Genomic DNA, 21336 nt, shown 5'->3' with positions numbered 1-21336 from the left:
CTCTTCAAAAACATGATTTTAATGACCATGTAATACTGCATCATGCCCGTGTGGAGGGCATTTAGGTGGTTTCCAAAACTTTACTATTATACAGTTGATCCTCATTATTAGCATATTCTGTATGGATTTGCATATTTGTCTACTTCCTAAAATTTATTTGTAACCCCCAAATCAATTCTTGTGGCACTCTCGCAGTCATTTGTGGACATGTGAAGAGTGACGAAAAACTTGTAACCTGACACACATTCCTAGCTGAGGTGGAACAAGGTGATGCTCTACCTTCTTGTTTCAGCTCTCACACTACAAACAAATGTCCTTACCTAGTGCCAAGTTTTTGGCGTATTGTGTATTTTCTTGGTGATTATACTGTTTAAAAGGTCCCACAAGTGTAGTGCTATCTAGCATTCCTAAGCACAAGAAGACCGTGATGAAGGAGGCTCATGGCTAAAAATATTAATAAGGGTGTTAGATGAACGTCATTCAGGCTTGAGTTATAGTGGTGTTGGCTATAAGTTCAATGAATCAACAAAATATATTGACATTAAATAAGGTGTCTTTAAACAGAAACACATAAAACAAGGTTAGGTATTGATAGGTAGACAAAAATATTGTGACCAGAGGCTTGCAGGAACCTAACCTTGTATTTCCCCTGGGCAACAGAACTTGCTAATTCACTGTTTGTGGTGACTCAAAACATAGCTACTGTAAATAATAAGAATCGACTATAATGCCGTAAAGAATATCCCTGTCCACAGATCTTTGTCCTTAAATCTGACTATTCCCTAAAGACAAATTCCTAGAAGTAAAATTATTGAGGCAAAAAAATGAGAGTATTGCGTTGATAGAAATTCTCCTGTTTTGGGTGGGTGAGGTGGCTCATGCCTGTAATTTTAGCACCCTGGGAGGCCGAGGTGGGAGGATCACTTGAGGTCAGGAGTTGGAGAAATTTTTCTGTCTTTATAATTTACTCAAGAGATAAGACTTCATTGATGTATGGATTGTTTGTCTCAGATTCACAGCCAAGAAAAAGCATCTTCTTTTCCCTTCAACTCATCTGAAAAACACGGTCTCTGATTTCAGGGCAGATGAGGAAGAGCATTTTTTTAAAATTTTATTTTAAAATTACTTATTATTAAGCACTTATAATTAAAAACTCTAATATGATTGTCTTTGACAGAGCTGAAGGGAGTCTAAGTGATTAGTACCAATGGAATTAGCAAATTCCAACTACAGATGTACGACCTGAAATATGGGACTTTGGCTTGATGAACACAGAGAAGGCTGGGTGAAAATCTGATGGGGGTTGTTGAATTCTGACATCCTCAGGCCCACTAGAAACTGGGAGAATGAAGAACTCAATTTTATACACTGTTTAGTCGACATCATACTCTGTGTTCAAAGGACTTTGAGATACACTATGGAAGGCCAGTGACGTCCTCATACCCTCTAAAAAGTCAGCAGACAGCTACTGCCCACTGCAGCCCATGAACATCACAGCCAAGGACAGTAAGCAGGAAACTTCCTCTTCATTCTGCCTTCTCAATACCAGGTTAGATGAGATGAGAGGATGTTGTTCAGTTACCTGACCTATCTTATTGAACCAACATCCTCCTTAGGAGATACCTAGGTACACTGTCTTGAGGTTCATGCCTAGCAAGTGTCACAAGCATGAATATAAGTCAAATCCCCCAATTTCCTATTGTTCAGTGGTTTGCTTCAGACTTTACTTTTATTTTTACCTGTTATATTATCCTCTGTGTTTTCTTCACTTGATATGCTACAGTCTATCTCTGCAGATTTCACATATAAGGAGCTCTTGTTTTTCATTAGGATTTCTTCATAATCATTTATTTCCATATTTAAAGATCCATTTTCACAACTGTTCAAATCCATTTGCCTGCAATTTTTTTAAAAGTAAAAAGAAGCCAGAAAGTCCAGTTATTTGGTCACAAATAGACTGCCCATGCAGATATTATTTTGAGGGATAGGGGAAGGGTTCACAACCACCAACTCCTTTTAATATCAATTAAAAAATAGAATTGTTAAACCATGCCAAACCTCTCAGCCACTGCCTCCAAGGCAGGTATCTGCTTATGATGGGAGCAGGCCAGCCTCAAGGTTGCAGTTTAGAAATAAATGAGCCATTAATGGCTGTTCTAGCACCTTCAGCCGTCCAAATCTTCCTGCTCCCCACCAGCATCAGGAACTAGTCATTGACAGCTCTCTTGTTTTCTATCAGCTTTCTTCAGATGCCACATTAACACTTTCTGGACTTTCCTCAACTTCTCCCTGGGATATCTTTTCTCTCTTTACAGACACTGGCCATATGTGTTTGCCCAGCAGTTAACTGTCTAGAAGCCACATACTATAGTCAGGGGAAAATACTCCCTACAAAGTATGTCTGAGAGGAAAGAAAACCCAGGAGGATTGCAACACATCCTGAGTGAACTGTTAGCACTTCAGGGTAACAGAAAAAGCTAATAAACATGCCAGTGGAATAACTGATTCTACTTGTTAAAGGGACAATCACAGTATCTTATTGTAGGTGATTATACCTAGCCAAGTTAGAATAAAAATATTTTCTTCTAATAAAAATAAGGGGGAAGGGTCCAAGCTACATGGTGACTCCAGGAAAAGCATTTGCTATTTTGTTAAAAAAAAATACCATATTTCAAGCTAGTAATTTGAAATATAGGAGTATACAGAGGAATGCTTCAAAAGAGAAAATATTTACAAAGAAGTTCCTAGTAGAAACATTTTAAACAGAAGAAAATTGGAAACAACCAAATAAGGAACAATCTTTATGACAAAGAAGCAAACAATAACTATATAAAGAGACAAACTATAATAAATAATAATTTGAAAGGATAAATACATGGACTATGTCAATATATGAGAATGCCTATAAGAAATAACTGAATAAAGACCCCATTGACTACGTAAATGTGTACTTTTTTTAAAAAAATTGATGGAGCATTTGGAGAAATAGAAATAGTTTAAATTTTGATATTAAGGTCTTTTTCAGCCTGTAAAACTACCTAAGATTTTTATTTTTAAACAAAATAGCAGTACTGTCCTTTCTGGATAAAAGCACACTTAAATCAGTATCCAGCTCCTGTACAAGAGAAGTTCCAACCTTCAGTACCCTCCGGAGAGATTACAAGTTACTAGATGTGATGCGTGGGATCTACATCCTAGGGAAAATGCAAACATCTTCTCTATTAGTGCCCAATGAAAGGTCTGTGTTGCTTCAGGCTCACCCCAAACAGGAAAATCAGGTATTGTTTACTTCTGGTATCATCTTAGATCATAAGGAAAACCACCATATGATCAAAATATAACTTTTTATAAAAACAAAGAATAACAATATCTTCTTTATTTTTAGAAAGAAGAAAAAACATAAAGGTTACTATACCTTTCCAATGAATTATGAATTGGTATGATAGGATGTTTCATCTTCAAAAGAAGCAAAGAAATGAAAGTTTACATGTTAGACTTCCAACAGAACATATTTAGGATTTTATCACATATGAAAGTGGTAAATATGACCATAACATACACTGTCCCACTCAACAGAAACAACGGTAGGTCCTTTCAAAAGGGAGTCATTGATCCCAACTAGTCCTTCTTATTTATTCAAATAAGGGTATCCAAATTTCTAAGGAAAAGGAGGATGGTCTTTTGAAGGTTCAAAGTATCACAGCCAAACTCTTGGTGATTAGCTTTCTTTATAATTTCAGTTATGCTCATTAAACATTAATAAATAGCAACCTATGACACAGCACTGTATCAAACACTGGAGTTATAAAGGTAACCACTATCGGGTTCCTCCTCTTAAGAAAATTTCAGTATAGAACAAGGCTAAAAATTGGGGTATGTGTAAGAAGAGAAGCTTTTAGCTCAACCTAGGGATTCAGAGAAGAGACTAAGTCTTGGAAGATGAATAAAAGCTAACCTGGAAAGAGAGGTGAGAGGGGCATTCTTGGCACTGGAAAATGGCATAAAGGTGTGGGGAAAACTAAAAGCAATTAATATGTTCAAGCCAAGTAATGACAAGGAAAGAGGCTGACGATGTGGGAAGGGGCTAAGAATTTCTTACTTTAATCTATGGGCAATGAGGGAGCCACTGAAAGGCTTTGGTAAAGTGGTTCAATTTATACTGCTTCAATAGAAATGTTGTCACTCACTGGAAAGGTCATGCTGAAGGTAACTAGTTGAGGGCTAGCACAGTTTAGGCAAGACTCAGTGGACAAGGAAGTTGGAAAGAAGAGGCTACATCAGAGACATGTTTAGGTGGTAAAATTGCTACAAATAACTGACTGGACAAGGGATACTGAGAGCAGATATAAAAGTGGACATAAAGCAAAGTCCACTAAAAGAATGCCTTTATCAGTCACGTCACCAAAGAATGATGGAGAATATGGCAAAGTATAAACTTTTAAACTGTAGCCAAATTGAGCTGGACTTTTACCTTGCTGGACTTGAGCACGGCCAGCTGTGGTGATCCTGGGGGAGTACGGTAGAGCAGCTCAGAGGTGAAGGCAGCATTTGCAATCTGCATGCACTCTTCCAAGGTCTTCAGAAAAGTATTGCAAGTTGACTTCAGCAGAGTTCCCACATCAATTCCCTCCTACGAAACAACCAGAGTGGAAGACTTCTTTACCTTGCCAAAAAAGAAAAAGCCCAATTGTGGAATGCCCTTAGTGGTTTTTATCCACAAAATAATAATAATGTGCCCACCTATTTTGCTGGACAAATATGTACATCAGTTATAAGAAAAAAGCCTAATCTATCTATTAAGCAGTGTAACCAGTAGCACTATTAACCAGTAGCACTCCCTCAGTTGTGACAACCAAAAGTATCTCCAGATGTTGCCAAATGTCTCCTGGGGGGCACAATTGCTCTGGGTTGAGAATCACTGCTCTAGACTATAAACCTCCCAAGAGCAGGACTAAAATGTTTTTTTGGTACCTCTCCTCTTTCCCCCTCCCCACTGTAGCACAATGTCTTAAACACAATAGACAGCTGTTGAAAGAATAACAGAGCCCAAAGGAAGTGAATGAAAGTGAACTAAATCATCTTTATCAGAAAAACTCAAAGCACTTATACTACTAGTAGCACGGCGTGGTAGGCAATGTCTTATTAGACTGTAACTTCTTTGAGAGAAGAACAGAGACCCTCTCTGTTTAATATGAACGATTCCATATATAGCTTAACATTGGAGGAATCCTTTAATGTATGTTTTAGGATGAGTGAATGACAACTTTATAAATAAATGTTAATAATCACAATCCTTGCTGACAATGAAGAGAAAAAAAGCTGTCTCCATTTTGAAAGCACTAGTCCATTCCAAACCACAATTACTACAGTGAAATAAAATCCTGTTGGTCTCTTCAAAGGAGACAGATATAACATCATTGATAGACCTATTTTGGTAGCCACACCTATAAATATGGCTCTGCCAAACAGGTAAGATTATAATTTAAAAAGCAATGTAAGTTATGGAGAAATGTATTTTAGTATATTGGTACTAAAATTAAAGGTTCAAAATGTTACCAATTAATCCCCAATTCACTCCAGGAAGGAAAACTATATACTTCTATATGCTAAAATGTATACATTTCCTCTATCTGTTGAATTCTGTTACTGTTTTCCTCTATAAAATACTAAATTCCAAGATAGTCATAGATTACATGAAAGAAAGCATTACCTGTAAGCAACATTTGGTGCTACTTTTTATGTGTAATATTCATAATATTAACAAAATAATATTTTACCTCTGAATTGGACACACCAGTTGTGGTCACTTCTTTTGTTTTATCTACTTGCTGAACAAGGAGGTCACAGTACAGTCTTAGTTCTGACATTTTGGTCTTCAAGTTTTCAGTGTTTTCAGCAAACTCTAAATAACAAAACAATGATAATGTAGTAACCAGAATAAGTAACCAATTTACTAGTTAGTATACTACACAGAAGCGGAATATATAACCTATGCCCAAAGTCACATATTTAAAGTATGGGGTTTTAGATGTGATAGGTGAAAACATGAGATGAAAAACAGAAAAATAGATTTCCAGTCTTTTGAAGGAATATACATTATTTTTTGAGCCAACATATTGAATAATCACCAGTATGGGAAGAAGGAGACAACATATTGTCTTACCCACTCCTGTCAGAACTGCGAGTAGAAGGGTTCAGAGTTTTGGTCTTAGTTCTGCCACACACAGTTTTCCCAATCTGTAAAATGGGGTCCTAGCTATCTACCCACTAATGCAAAACTCTGTTCATACCTAAGAACCAGCATTCTGTAGTGTCCAATTCCACTAAGAACACCATGTGCAATTTTAGCTGAGGACTGGTTCAGACTTGTCAAGGCTGATGGCACCCAGCCATTATTAGCAATAAACTCCAGCCACCCTGGCGGCTAAGGGCTCAGCTACAATTATTACTACCTTTGTTACCTTCTCCACGAAAAAAACTGCATATTACCATCTGCTTTGAGTCAAAACCAAAGGCTTCCAGAATTTGTTCCCAATTTAGTCTTTAAAAACAACCAATGAAGAGGTCATTTTACTGGGTCTACTTGAGGAGTTAAGCACACCTGTTATGAGAGACGTTCCCTGGAACATTTTTTCCCATTACACCACTACATCCAATCTCTTCAGGTGTACCTGTGGGCCCACAAGGCTGGGAAGGCAGTAATGGGGGTCCAGGCAGTAGCCCTGGCATTCTTGTCCCAGTCCAAAGAGAAAGTTGTGCCATGGCTCTCAGGAGACTTTAATGATGCTGATGAGTTAATGAGCATTAAGCAGCAGCAACGTGACAATTAAATATCCATTCCACCCAGAGAAAGGGAGGGGAGAGCAAGGTATTACTATAGAAAATACCCTGACCCAAGGCTTCTCTGGATTAGCTGCTCTTCACCAAAGGTCAACTGTGTACCAGACTTGAGTACCAGACTGTTTCATATCATCATTAATCCTCATAGTAATCCTCCTAAGGTAGGTACTATTACCTCTATTTAAAAGATGAGAAAATAGGCTAAGAGAGATTAAGTGACCTATGCCAAGGTTACACAGTCAGTAAACTCCAAAGCCAGTTGTGTCTGGCTCCAAAGCCTACATACTTTCCACTACGATATGCCAAGAAAGAAGAGTTAGATATGGACCTTGGTTTAAGTTCTACTAACATACATAGCATTTGCATGATACGAAAAGCTGGCTAGGTGGTCACGGGACAGATAACAAATAAGGGAACTCAGAGATGACAGTGGGTGATTCCCAAGGTTTTCAGACCAGAGAACAATCAATACTTGCCTTTCTCCTTCTGGGTCCTACTGTCTGTCAGGCAAGCCTTGGCTGATCCCAGGGCCACCAACCACCGCTGTCTCTCAGCCACACTTCTGGCCTTCAGGTAGAAATACTGTTCCCCAGGGATTATCAGGTCCATGCGTGTGTTGTCTACAGAATGAACTGGGAGCAAGGCAGAGGGGGGTCAAAGACCTAGAAGAATCCTCTCTGGGTAGCCTCCACCCTACCCAACCTCTTGAGCTCAACTGGTACATGTCACTGAAGGCTACTTTGGAAAGAGGATGTCAGTCCTCACTACCTCTCCTAATTCATACAAAATTCTGTGTATGTATCTCTTCCTAGACACCTCTGCTGATCAAGAGAAAAAACTTCGCTCTGGCTCCAAGGCATCATTAAGACTTTGGCCCCCAAAAAGAATCACCCAATTTAACTTTTGGGTTAAATTGATTTTTTATCAGAATCAAGAAGGAATCTCTCTTTTGGCACGTGTGCGCTTGTATGCCTGAGTGTGTATGTGTAAAGTATGCTGCTCTGAGGCCAAAAATGCTTGCATGTCAACAAGCAAGGGTATATTCTTTATCCCCTTGGATTTACTGGGAAGCAATCAAGAACAAATATTTTCCCTTTTCTACTTCCCTTGACAAGTCAGTCAGACCAAAAGTGTGAGAATTCCCTCAGAGCTCTTTAAGAAACAAGCAAACCACACTCTCCTTCACCAACGCCCACCCCCCAAATTCCCATTAATCTGTTTCACTTCTGAGCCACACCTTTTCAGCATGTATTTACTTCCAAAATAAGAAGTAAAGACGATTTGTACGTCTATTAGGTTTCTGCTTGTTTTGTTTTGAGTGGGGGTGGGGGATTGGTGTGTATGTGTATGTCCTGATTTAAACACAGAAGTGTTTGATGCTACAGTAAAAAGACTTAAGCTTTGCAAATAACCGCTGGTCCCTGAAGAGCAGGTGACTAAGGAATAAGCACTAGCTGAGTGGTGAAGCACATTGCTCGCATTTATTCGGACCACCTCTTAACCAATCTCCTTGTAAAAGTCAGCAGCAGTTTTAGGTTGTATTTCCAAGGCTTTTTTTTTTTTGACACATAACACTGTATCTCAGTCCGTACTACGGGAACCGCAGAAAAGGGCATGCAAGGGCCAGTGCTTTTTTATTTCTGCGGGGAGACTGAAAGAAAAATAAAACCTGCAAGTCTCTTGGATTCCCACCTTGAATTTCACAGACCGCCATTTGAATGCTCCCTTTGCAACCTTTCCAGGCATCTTCAGGAGAATCATAATAGGATAATATTCCCCCACACAGAAGGAACCATCGAGGCTGCCAACCTGAAAACAGAACCAAGAGTATCATCACAGTTACTGCCTGCATGTGAGGTGCCTCCCAGGACACAGAAATAGGGACTAATATAGGATACTGGGTCCCAGCTCCAAGGAACTTTACATTGCAAGGAAAATTCTACAAGAAAAAAGTAGGTTAGAAGAGACCTGTATGTTTGATCCCATTTTTGTAAAAATTAAAAACAAACACCCACAGAGGCATATATTTTTAGTCACATAATTATATCATAGAAGAAGTCTGGAAGGATCACCAACAAGTAAAGTGATGATTCTCTAAGTAATAGAATTTACAGAAATATTTAAAAAGACATTTTATTATCTTTTTCGCTAATACAGTACTAATAATTTTTTCTAAGACAAATAATTATTGTCTCCTGAACATTACTGTCATCACATGCTCATCTTCTTCTCTTCTGATTAAGAAAAATTATCCAAAACTTAGAAATGAGGCAATAAAGATTTCAATGCCCTTTCAATGAACATGATACAGAATGCTGACTAATAAGCCTGCCTACAGTCACGTGATCCTTAGGAAAAGCTAACTTTGTTTGACTAGTAATGATCCACTAAACTGGAGGAATCTTAAAACATTCAATGAGGCTTAGCCACGTTCATTTCAATATTAGAGAATTACAGGAGGCAAAACGTATATAAATATACATCTTATCTAGTCCTCTCACATACCCTATATTCTAGTAAATGCAGAAAAGCTAAACTTAATTGCTATATTTCTGCCTCTGAACTTCTGCTTGAACTGGATCTTCTTCATAAAATGTCATCCCTTGACTAGCTCTGCATAAGCCTTGTCAGGTCTCCTCAGTCAGATGTAGTTTTTGTCCTTTCTCTGAATTGCCATAGCCCTTTAGGGATACATTTCTCTTATGGGACTCTTGCCATGGTTGAGGCAGCCAGAGAGAAGGCAGAGCCCCAAGGGGCTGCTCGGGTATAGACATCTGATGGGCCCTTGGGGTTTGAGTCACACAAACCAAGTGGGTAAGACACCAATCAATGTTAAAATGGTATCAATTTATTTCATTATAACAGGAGATTACTGCACTTCCTGTAGCACCCCTAGCCCAAGATAATGGCACACGTAAACTACATTTGTAGTCAGAAGGCTGAATGGTCAACACTAAATCTAAGTAAAGGAGTTAGCTGGACAGGCAAGATATTTCACTCATCATTGACTTCATCAGGGTCTGCTGTTCTAGAAAGCAGAATACTCAGGCCTGCCAGGTACTATTGTCACTCACTTCCTTAAACAAAACTGGATAAACACTAATTCTCAACATTTACTCTCCAATATCTGAACTGAAATATCCTGCCATACAACCCCTTCTCACCAAAGATAAGTAATGTTTTCTAAAACTATGGCTTTTGCTCCTCTTGTTACATTTTGTATCGAAGAATTCCTTCCCAGGGACCTAGACCTTTTTTGCGTGTCAGAAGCCCTATTGCCTTTCTCCACGTGGGCACAAGTCAATTCTTGGCTGGGCAAACTTCTTGGGATGAACTTGTAAATTTTTATTTCAGAAAGTGATGCTTCCAGATCTTGGCTTCAAATTCTGCAGAAACTCAAACTTGAAGGCCACTATTCTTAGCATAAACATTACAATCTGGGAAACCAAAGCAATCATCGGACTATGTCTTATTGAACAGAGAATCAGTGCTCCTGGAATCAAACATTATTGGTGATGTTTCAGCCATTTGCAAGAGAGTCTAATGATTCACTGAAACAGAAGAATCAATTTCTGAAAACCTGAGAAATGGAAGAGGTCTTTGAAATCACCTAGTTTAACCAGCTCATTTTACCAACTCCAGGAAGATTAAATGAGGAAACCAATCCCAGGTAGATTAAATGACCTACATATGGGCACACAGACAGTAACACAGCAGAGCTGGAAAGATAACTATGTCTTTCTACACTGCTCTTCCTGGCACAAAAACTCCTAAACCTTGGCTCCTCACTCCCAGAAAGTTGTCCTGGTATAGAAGAGTAGCATCTTTTCACTACCATGACTCTGGCTGGTGTGAACACTCCTCAGATTCACCATGATTTCTGTGCAAAAGGCATTCAGGACATCTTCTAGTGCTATATTTTATCCAATGTTAGGATGCACCTGTATTAGCCAGTGTTCTCCAGAGAAAAAGAAGCAATAGGATGTATGTATGTGTGTGTGTATAAAGAGATGTATTAATATTATAAGGAATTGGCTCATGTGACCATGGATGCTGACAAGCCCCAAGACCTGCAGTCAGCCAGCTAGGAAAGCTGATGGTGTAAGTTCCATTCCTAAAGCCAGCAGGCTTGAGAACCAAGACGAGCCAGTGAAGGCAAGAAAAGACCAATCCTGAAGCCATGCATGTGGTAGTGTGTGCTTGTAATCCCAGCTACTTGGAAGGCTAAGGTGAGAGGATCACTTGAGCTCAGGAGTTCGAGACCAGGCTGGGCAACATAGTGAGATACTGTCTCAAAAGAAAATTATTTAAAATTTTAAAAATAAAAAAGAAGAAAAGACCAATATCCCAGCTCAAGGCAGTCAGGTGGGAAGAGTTCCCTCTTTCTCAGCCTTTTAATTCTATTCAAGTCTTTGACTGGATGAGGCCTATTAACATGAGGAAGGACAATCTACTTTACTTGGTCTACTGATGCAAATGTTAATCTTCTCCAGAGACACCCACAAAGACCGGCTGGGCACAGTCAAATTGACACTTAAAATTAACCATCACATCATCAGTTTTAAGATACACCATTATTTTAGGTAACACATGAAAGAAAAAAAAAAATCCGGCCTATTAAATAACAGCATGGCAGTGCTTCCTGATTTTAGAATTGTTGAAATGTTAAAAAAAAAAAAAAGTGTCTTAAAATTGAAAAAATGTATTAGTTTTATCTTACAGGAATTTAGAAAAATGTTAAATAATCCCTTTGCTGCCACCCCTCGCCCCCCAACAAAGCACAGCTGCAATACTAGTTCAGAAAACAGCTGGTAAACTACAACAGTAACTGAAACACACCTTCCTTATAAACAGGTTCTGTATTTATCTAGGGGAAGTTATAATTATATAAGTGGAAGTTCAATATATTGCTATTTTATTCTGTAGTTTGTAACCACAGAAACTGTGACCAAGAAAAACTTTTCTTATAAGCATAAAGTTCCTGGAGTTTCAGAAGGCACATTAAGAGACCACAGAAATTAGCCAAAATTGAAATGCAGAGTGAGGGAGAGTGTATGTTAGTATTGGGACACACAGCTGGGATGATGTCAAGTGCTGGGAAACTGGGATACAGCCCAGGAATAATGAATTGTAGGAGAAAAGAGTGATGGATGATGAAGAGGCCATTAATCCACTTACTGTTTTATATTAATCTGCTGTTACCTTGGAAATGATAAAATATTCAAGGTAACAAAAGTGCAGGTGAAAACTGTGGGTCTGTACTAGTCCCTACTTCCTTAGATTACCATTAGACTATCTTCCTAACCAAGCCCCACCCTCTTTTTGCCATCTTCTTCTAGAGATCCAATGTGGTGTTACCCAAACTCCCTGCTTGGAAGGATAAGACAAGAAACTTCAGCAGGGAAGAGTTTAAGCTCATAGCAGCTACTGCTGCCAGGGATGCAGTAGGGGTAAGACATGAATGGTTTAAATGTCAATTTCACATATTTTGTATTATCCTGGATTATTTCACTATATATAGCAAGTATACTTGACATTTATTTTTGGCAATCTAGCATCCACTCAGCACATTTCCATTGCTGAAAACCCCCTTGTCCACACTCCATCCATGTAGCTGGGGTGGGGCTGACCAGTTCCAGAGTGGATATGTGATTCAAGCCTAATTGGAGCTTCATATCCCTGTCCTCAATAATAGTTCCAGAATGGGCAAGTGGCCCAACCATAGATAATTCTGGGACTATTGCTGGGACTGTGAAAAGGTGGAAAGAATCGGAGACAGTCTCTCTTTCTTCTTTGATCTTAAGCTCCTTTGCTTGGAGCTGCCGGTTGCCATTTTAGCATTACATGGGACCTAAACATGATTCCCACATAAACGAAAATGGGGGCTGGGGGAATTTGAAGGACAGAGGGAGAAGGAAGCAAATCTAGAGGACAGTGTTTGAACCCCTCAATCAGACCATGCCATGCCTGAAAGTAAGATATCCCCTGAACTTTTCAGGTAAGTGAGCCAATAAATGTCCCTTTTTACTTCAAGCCTGTCTGAATTGGGTTTTTCTGCAAAAAAAAAAAAAAGAAAAAAAGAGCTCTAAACTTATCACGATCATCTCACTAAATGTACAAAAAGCACTTGACAAAATTTAACATTTTTTCATATTAAAAACACTTAAACTAGGACTAGAACTTCTTCAACCTGATAAAGGCATCAACCAAAAACCCACAGCTGGCACACATAATGGTGATAGACAGGATGCTTTTCCTCTAATATTAGGAACAAGACAAAGATATTTGCTCTCACTTCTATTAATATTGTACTGGAGGTTCTAGCCAGGGTAATAAGGCAAGAAAATGAACCAAAAAGCATCCATATTGGACAGGAAGAAGCAAATCTAGCTCTATTCACAGACATGCTCTTATATATTTAAAATGCATTAACAACAACAAAAAACAAGGAATGTACTTTGAAAACCATTAGACTAAATAGTTCAGCAAGGTGATGGGATATAAAACCAATATACAAATATCAATTTTATTTCTGTACAGTTACAATGAACAATCTGAAAATGAATTTTGGAAAACAAATTATTTACAGTAACATCAAAATAAGAATAAACTACTCAGGAATAAAATTTACCCTCTGGAAATTATAAAACATTGTTCAAAGAAATTAAAGAAGATCTGCAGATCACTAATCCAAAACTGCTACCAGCTTGTTCTTTTCTCACTTAGTGCAAATGCCTTTCTACACTTAATGGACAAGGAGCTATCTGTAAAATTCACTTGCTTTGTATTTAGCCAAAAGGCTTTTAAGTTCAACTAATGTTGAACAATATGCATTTTTTCAATGAGCATAATTTTCTTGAAAAAATGCACTCACATTTGGATGTAAACTGGCATAGCTCATGTTAATTTTGCACTGAAATTTCTTCTTTTTTCTTTCCCAACCAGCAACCACCATTTTTAAATCAAAATTTCTAAACGGAGATGTTCTTACTCCTTTAAAGATTCAAACCAAAAAAGTGATTGTGAGTCATACCCACTTCTGACTAAAAAATACTGTAGCTTCTCTTCCTATTTTTCCCCAGCAGCCTTGTGACAAGTAGTTCATCCAAACACACCACTATAAAAAAACTGCACTCCATTAAATTGACACAATTTTTGAAAAATTTATTTTTAATTTATATAAAATAAAATTCATTCTTTGGGGGACAATTCTGAGTTTTGGAAAATGTATAGTCCTCTAACAACCACCACAATAATCACAATACAGAAAAAGTACATTCTCCCAAAATTCCCTGTGTTGCTCCTTTGTAGTCAAGTCCTTCCCTTGCCCTTTACTCCTGGTCAACCACTGTTACGTTTTCATTTTAAGTTCAAAATATTTTCCAATTTTCTTGAAGACTTTCACTTTGACTCATGGGTTACTTGAAAGTGTACTGTTTAATTTCCTAATATTAATATTTGGGGATTTTCTATATCTTTCTGTTATTGATTTGTAGTTTATTTTTGTTAAAGACACAGAACATTCTTTTGACAAGGTTCTATTATGGCCCAGAATGTGGTCTACCTTGGTGAATGTTCCATATCCATTTTTAAAAAAATGTAACATTCTGCTGTTGTATTTTGTTCAGTTTTTCATTATAATCAGAGGGAAAGAGAGACTACAGCGGACTTACTCTATCTTGGCTCAATAATGATATTCTTAAATAAACAATTAGTATAATGCCCACTAAGTGAAATGTTAGCCTTATGCTAAAGTACATCACTCTGTCTATAAACCCATCATAGTTCCTACAGAACTTTTGCCAATTAAGGTGTTATGGGAAACCAGAAGTTTATGATCTTACTGTTTAACAAGAAAAACAGGTAAAAAAAGAAAATGTTAACACATTATGAATTTTTTAAATCCATAAGAAATGCTACTACGCAGAAATGCAGAGGCTGGGCACAGTGGCTCACACCTGTAATCCTAGCACTCTGAGAGGCCAAGGCAGGAGGATTGCTTGAGCTCAGGAGTTTGAGACCAGCCTGACCAAGAGGGAGACCTCATCTCTACTAAAAAAGGAAAAATAAAAAAACATTAGACCAGAGCCATCATGGGGTGGGCCTGCAGTCCCAGCTACTCGGGAGGCTAAGGCAAGAGGATCTTGAGCCCAGGAGTTTGAGGTTGCAGTGAGCTATGATGATACCACTGCACTCTACTTGGGGCAACAGAGTCAAACACTGTCTCAAAAAAAAAAAAAAGAAAGAAATGCAGAAAAAAAAGAGAAGGGGCTATTTAAATCCTTTCTAGAGAGTAAGCCAAAAGTGAAGGAAAGATGCTTTTTCGTCAACCATCAAAGGAAAAACTAGTGACCATAATTAAGGGGGTGTAGGAATGGGAGAAATAAATAAAAGGTTAAGCACCTTTACTTCTTTCAGCTTTAGTTTTCTTTTCTACAAAATCCCAGCATGACAAGTCTCTTTCAGCTTTCCAAACCTGTAAATCTCTACCCTAATACAAAGTAACAGAAAACTCAACTCACTCCCAGAATCTGATTCAAGAGAGTAACCAACCTCAAGACAATAAAGTGAGATTAAATTTCTTGATAGGACTGACAATCTTTGTGAAGTGCTGAGTCAAGACTTAATTTATTCACCATAAATTATGGTTTCTATGTTCATAAGCCATATATATTATGGTTATAATACACTATATATTTGCATGCTACATAGGTATGGTAATAGTGAACATATCTACCATTTTAAATTGAAGCAAAACACAGCTATTGATTTAAGATGACCCCTGACCTCCACAGCCTTGGTGATTTCCAATGTCCAGCCTGGGTGCTCAGCCACACCTCATGCCGTCAGAGCCCACCCCCATATCTCAGCTTCTCAGGGAGCTCCAGATAGGGAAGTAGATGGCAAAACCCTGGGTTCCTCTCCTAGGTCAGTCAGTAAGATTTTTCCTATAGCTGTGGAGGAGGGAAGAAAGAAAAGAAATACTCCTCTCTCCATTGTAACAGATAATAACCAAGAATTATCAAAATTACAGGCTTCTTAATTTACCATTAATTAATTCACAAAGTGTTTTTTGAGCACTTACAATCTGCCAGGCTTGGAGATTTTGAGAAAAGATCCCAGCCCTCAAGGAGTGACAGTCTAGTGGGGAGTATGCAGATGGTGAGGAGACTATAACTACAATATATTATATCAAATTCTCTTTAGAACCTTCTGTTAGAGCCTGCTGTAAGTCACTTCTTCTGTGTGCTTTGGGCTACCAAACTGAATATTTATTCGTTCCGGACAGTGCTTCTTTTATGTCCACCAGCACCTTACTCAAGACAATAGAGTCAGGAAACCTTGGTCAGATTCATAACATCCAGCTGTGTCATCTTGAGCATGTCAATTCCCCTGGTCATTATTTTCTAATTTATAAACTGAGAGATGGACTAAACTGAGTATCTAAGGTTCCTTCCAGGTTTAACACATCATCTTTCTTATGACTGCAATGACTCTCTCAACAGACCCAGTATCTCCTTACCAGCCAAGCTCCAAACCTGAGGGTCACTTCTGCCCCATCTCTCCAGGTCAGTCACTAAGGCCTTCCCAAACTCCCTCACTTCTACTTTTGGCTTCAACATCCCACTGCGCCCACATTGAGGCATAGAGTGTGAAGTCATGGAAAGGACATGGAGTCAGGCAGACTTGGCTCAAGACTTTTTATCTGTGTGACTCTAAGTTACTTATTTATCTGTGAAATAAGGGGTAATACCTTCCTCCTCCCTTTTCCTCATCACCTCCCTGCTGTATTTCAGCTCTCCACTTCCCTGATCATGTGTCAGCCAGGTTAATCTTCCTTAAATACTGCTTTTACCTGCTCTTTCCTCTTATTCAGAACCCCCCTGACTGACTCCCTACCAAACCAATTTTAAACTATCAGGTTTGGTTTAATAATCTAACTCCATCCTAACAACTTCCCAGTATTTCTTCCTGCTCCCAGAAAATAATTCCTTTTTAGTCCTACTGGTTTCTTCATTAAGGGCCACTTCTACTTCCTAATAGTTCCCTCACCTTCCCCCTTCTGTCCACACCAATTCTACCAATCCTTCAGTCCTACCTCTTCCATGAAGTTTTCCCTGACCACTCCTGAAAAAGGGCTCTTTACACTTTTTTTTTTTTTTTTTGAGACAAGGTCTCACTCTTTTGCCCAGGCTACAGTGCAGTGGCATCATCATAGCTCACTGCAACCTCAAACTCCTGGGCAAAAGCAATCCTCCTGAGTAGCTGGGATTACAGGAGTGTGCCAACCTGCCTGGATAATTTTTCAATTTATGTTGCCCAGGCTGGTCTCAAACTCCTGGCCTCAGGTGATCCTCCCACCTCAGCCTCCGAAGGTGCTGGGATCACAGGCATGAGCCACCATACCAGGCCTTTTTACATTTTCTTGACAGGTATGCTGTCCCATTTGGCAGGTTTCACACCTTCCTCTCTTTCTTACTTTCCTCCTGGCTGCTCACACTGGCCTCAGAAGTTGAAGAGCCGGTCTCCACCCAAGTCGTATACATTGGCCAGCAGAGGGAGAAAAGCAACAGGACATCTGTGATATCAACCTGGATGACCAAAGACTTTAGCATTCCAGCCTGTCAGGGGTACTCCAAATTTGCCTTTAAAATCCCAGAGGGTAACACCTAACCACCCCTAGGGACGAGGTATATGCAATGTGGTTCTAAGCCTTGTCAAGTCACAGCCTCAGAGCAACCACTTGAAAACGTCAAGGTCAAAATGACAAATTTAGCTGGAAGGGCATTTTCACGACTGAAAAGGATTTCCACTACACTACAATCTCCCTGAGAACAAGGATCATGTCTTGCAACAGTATCCCCAACACCCACACAGGGTCTGGTAAGAAGTCACTGATCTGTAACTATTTCTTGAATGAATGAATAAGGGCTATCAGACAGTGTTGAAAGTATATCGTTGAAACCATTCCTTGTATTTAAAAATCAAGACAGAGCCATCCTTGTCTTGGACTATATAGGAACAATTCTTTGATGTGATGAAAATACTGAGAAAGGTCAGTCTTCTCTCTGGTGAGTGCTCTAGAAGTATTATCCATTTCTCCATCTCTCCTGGTATTGCCATGCACTCCACAAGCCAACTTGTAAATGCATTCAGGGAGAGAAATGCCTGTTAGGTTTGCTCAGGGTAGGAACCCAGAAAGTATGTATAGGACGGAATGTGGTTAATGGAAAACTTAGACAGTGATCATAACGCCTGTAAAACAATAGCCACAGGAGTCTGGAGAGTCTGGAGGTTGTAAATCTAATTCTAACCACAGACGGTTGCGGAACTAGTTAATATTCAGAAAAAAATTCACCCTTCCCAAACTGCCATCCAAACCTCCTATAAAACCCACTGCTCTCCCCTTTCTCTCATGGATGCTCTTTTTGGCCTCCACCCATCTGCACCCAGATGCTCAAATAAACAGCATTTTGCTACACCTGAGGCTTCATATGTCTCCCTCTTGACTCTAGACCTAACAATGCCCAAGCATCATGATATTTTTTGGATATACCTTCCCTGTTGTCTCAGTCATGTGTGTCTGACAATAGCTCCACAGCCTGTTTTATTGTCCATCTCAAATCAATCCCTAATAGAATTTAACTGGCTTTTGCTCAATCTAAACAAGATGAAAGTAATGGTAACAATGGGAAATGGTAAGGACTAAACACTGAAAACTCAGTCCCAGAACAATGGCCCCTAGACTTCTTCAGTCTGCAGACCACTTCAATAACATAAGACTCCATGGATCACTCCCAGCATCTCCAACCACAACACACATCCAAACCAGTGGGAACACTGGTCCCACTTTTGATAGGGTGCCAATGAGGCAAAACATTGCTCAAGTTTCTTAACAAATCATTAATTTTTGCTGGAAGCAAAAGCACAGACCAGTGATATACAGAATTACATGATTTGTAATCATCATTTGTCCAAAAGGGGGCCACAGAACTATAGAGTCAATTATAAAATTTTGATAGTTTATTTGAATCTTTTCCTTTATAATTTATACCCCTCTGACTTCCAAAAGGAGGATCTAAAGAATTCAGGATGCATATATTCTCAGGAGCCATGAGGAGCCATAACATGCACATAGAGAGCTGAATACACACACGCTGAATTTTCCGGGCATCATTAATCAAAGCAGTTATCCAATTAACCCACCCTTAAGTGAACTATGTACCAAGCAGATTCATATATATATATTACTCATTTTATCTTAAACCTACTGATGGCTATTACTGTTGTTGTCATTTTTAAAACTGAGGCTCAGTAAGATTAAGAGGCTTGCTCAAGGTATCAGCATTAAGTTGTGGAACAGAGGTTTGAACTCAGAGTTTCTGACTCCAATCTTTTGCACTTAAGCATTCAAATATACTGGTGATTCTGTCACTGAAACCATGAATCACAGCTGCCTATTAGATATCTACATGCAAAAGTATGAAGTTTTAGCCTGACCTCACATCATACACAAAAATTAATTCAAAATGGATAAAAGACCTAAATGTAATATCTAAAAACTATTTAAACAAGTGTTCATAATCTTGGGTTTGGTCATGGTTTCTTAAAATACGACACTAAAAGCATAAGCAACTTATTTTAAGAAAAAATTGATAAATTGGACATCGAAATTAAAAACGTCATACAAATGATACTATGAAGAAAATGAAAAGGCAACCTAAAGAAGAAAATATTTATGAATCATATATTTGATAAGAAACTTATATCCAGAATAATGAAAGTTTACAACTCAAATTTTTAAAGAAAACCCAATTAACAAATGGGCAAAGAATGAGAATAGACATTTCTCCAAACTAGATATACAAGTGGCTAATAAGCACATGAAAAGATGATCAACATTATTAGTCAGGGAAATATAAATTAAAGTCATGAGACACTTCACACCCACTAGAAGAGCTATAATCAAAAAGACAGATAATAAGTGAAGATGTGAAGAAACAGGAAGCTTCTTTGCTGATAAGAATGTAAAATGAAATGGTACAGCTACTTTGGAAAACAATTCATCGGTTCCTCAAACTGTTAAATAAAGAGATATCATATGACTCAGCAATTCCACTCCTAGGTATATATCCAAGAGAAGTTAAAACATGCCCATACAAAAACTTGCATACGAGTGTTCACGGCAGCTTTTATTCAAAATAATAATTTTTTAAAAAAAAGGAACAACTCAAATGTCCATCAACTGAAGAATGGATAAACAAAATGTGGTATATCCATACAATGGAATATTATTTGGCCATAAAAAGAAACAAAATTCTGATACATGCTCATGGATGAACTAAAAAAACCATTATTCTAAGGAAAAGAAGCCAGTCACAAAAGACCATATATTGTGTGATTCCATTTATATGAAATGTCTAGAACAGGTAAATCTACGCACAGATTAGTGGTTGTCAAGAGTGAGGGCTGGGTGTGGGAATGACTGCTAATGAGTACTGGATTTCTTTGGGGATAATGAAAATGTTCTAAAATTGAGTGTGGTAATGGTTACACCCTGTATATATACTAAAACAACTTACTTGTACATTTTTAAATGGATGGATTTTATGATACATGAATTATCTCAATAAAGATGTCAAACCGACAACAACAAAAAAGATTGACCAGTGGTTGTGAGACCATGAGTCCTGTTCTGGATCACTCATATTCCAGATGTCTTCCTGGCATTGTTTACAAAGCATAAACATATAGGGCAAGAGTCACCTTCTTCCACCTGGAGGGAAACAAAATTATAGCACCTTCTTAATGACAACCATCTGGCCAGTATGATGCAAGCTTCTGTTATTTTTGGAATGCAGAATTGCAATGTGCTAGTGCCCTAACCTGCTGGAGAGATCCAAGAAGCCTACAGCTGGCCAAAGCTCATGGCAGCAGCCCTCCTATTTGCTGAGTGGGCAAGAATAGGAGCTAAAACTGCAAAGTAGAAAAACAGAGCTCAGAAAACCTCCGTGTGGCAAAACATATGCATAACATTGGGCACTCAAAGCCTTGTTCACTCCTGAACTTCTCCCCACTTTCCCACCCTCAGAGTCTGCTATTCTAGGTCAAACATACTTTAAATATAGGTATGTTATGAATCAGCTAGAATTATATAATGATAAAGCAGGAAGGACCTGTAAAAGTATTATGTAATGGAGCACTGTCTCTGGAGCCACTTAATAACTGTTTGACCTTGGGCAACTTCCACCTTTCTGTACCTCAGTGTTTTCATCTGGGAAAAGAGGACAATAAAGACAACTGTTTCCCAAAATTGCTGCAAAGATTAAATGAGTTAATCCATGTAAAATGTGTAGAATAGGGCCTGACACATTGTAAGCGCTAATAAAGTTTTTACTATTCTTATTATAAACTGGTAAATTTGATTATTTTTATACAGGAAGACACTAAAGCTCAGAATGGTAAAATGACTCTGCAGTTGACAATGACAGCTGG

The 21336-nt window shown here is 38.5% G+C and overlaps 1 protein-coding gene across 2 annotated transcripts in view; it reads right to left on the bottom strand.

Moving 5' to 3' along the window:
* PLEKHA8 (pleckstrin homology domain containing A8) overlaps positions 1-21336 on the bottom strand; it is a 62515-nt gene that overhangs the window by 37585 nt on the left and 3594 nt on the right. For both annotated transcript variants that reach the window (XM_045564225.1, XM_045564224.1), the window contains exons 2-7: positions 8533-8649; positions 7317-7472; positions 5778-5902; positions 4472-4630; positions 3416-3456; positions 1740-1897 (exon numbers count right to left, since the gene is read on the bottom strand). In XM_045564225.1, coding sequence (XP_045420181.1) covers positions 1740-1897; positions 3416-3456; positions 4472-4630; positions 5778-5902; positions 7317-7472; positions 8533-8649 — 756 coding nt within the window. The remainder of the gene's footprint in view (positions 1-1739; positions 1898-3415; positions 3457-4471; positions 4631-5777; positions 5903-7316; positions 7473-8532; positions 8650-21336) is intronic.

The sequence above is a fragment of the Lemur catta genome, chromosome 11 (assembly GCF_020740605.2).
Source record: "Lemur catta isolate mLemCat1 chromosome 11, mLemCat1.pri, whole genome shotgun sequence".
NCBI classification, from domain to species: Eukaryota; Metazoa; Chordata; class Mammalia; order Primates; family Lemuridae; genus Lemur; species Lemur catta.
Note: the sequence above shows the minus strand (reverse complement) of the source record. Positions and strands in the feature narration are given on the sequence as shown.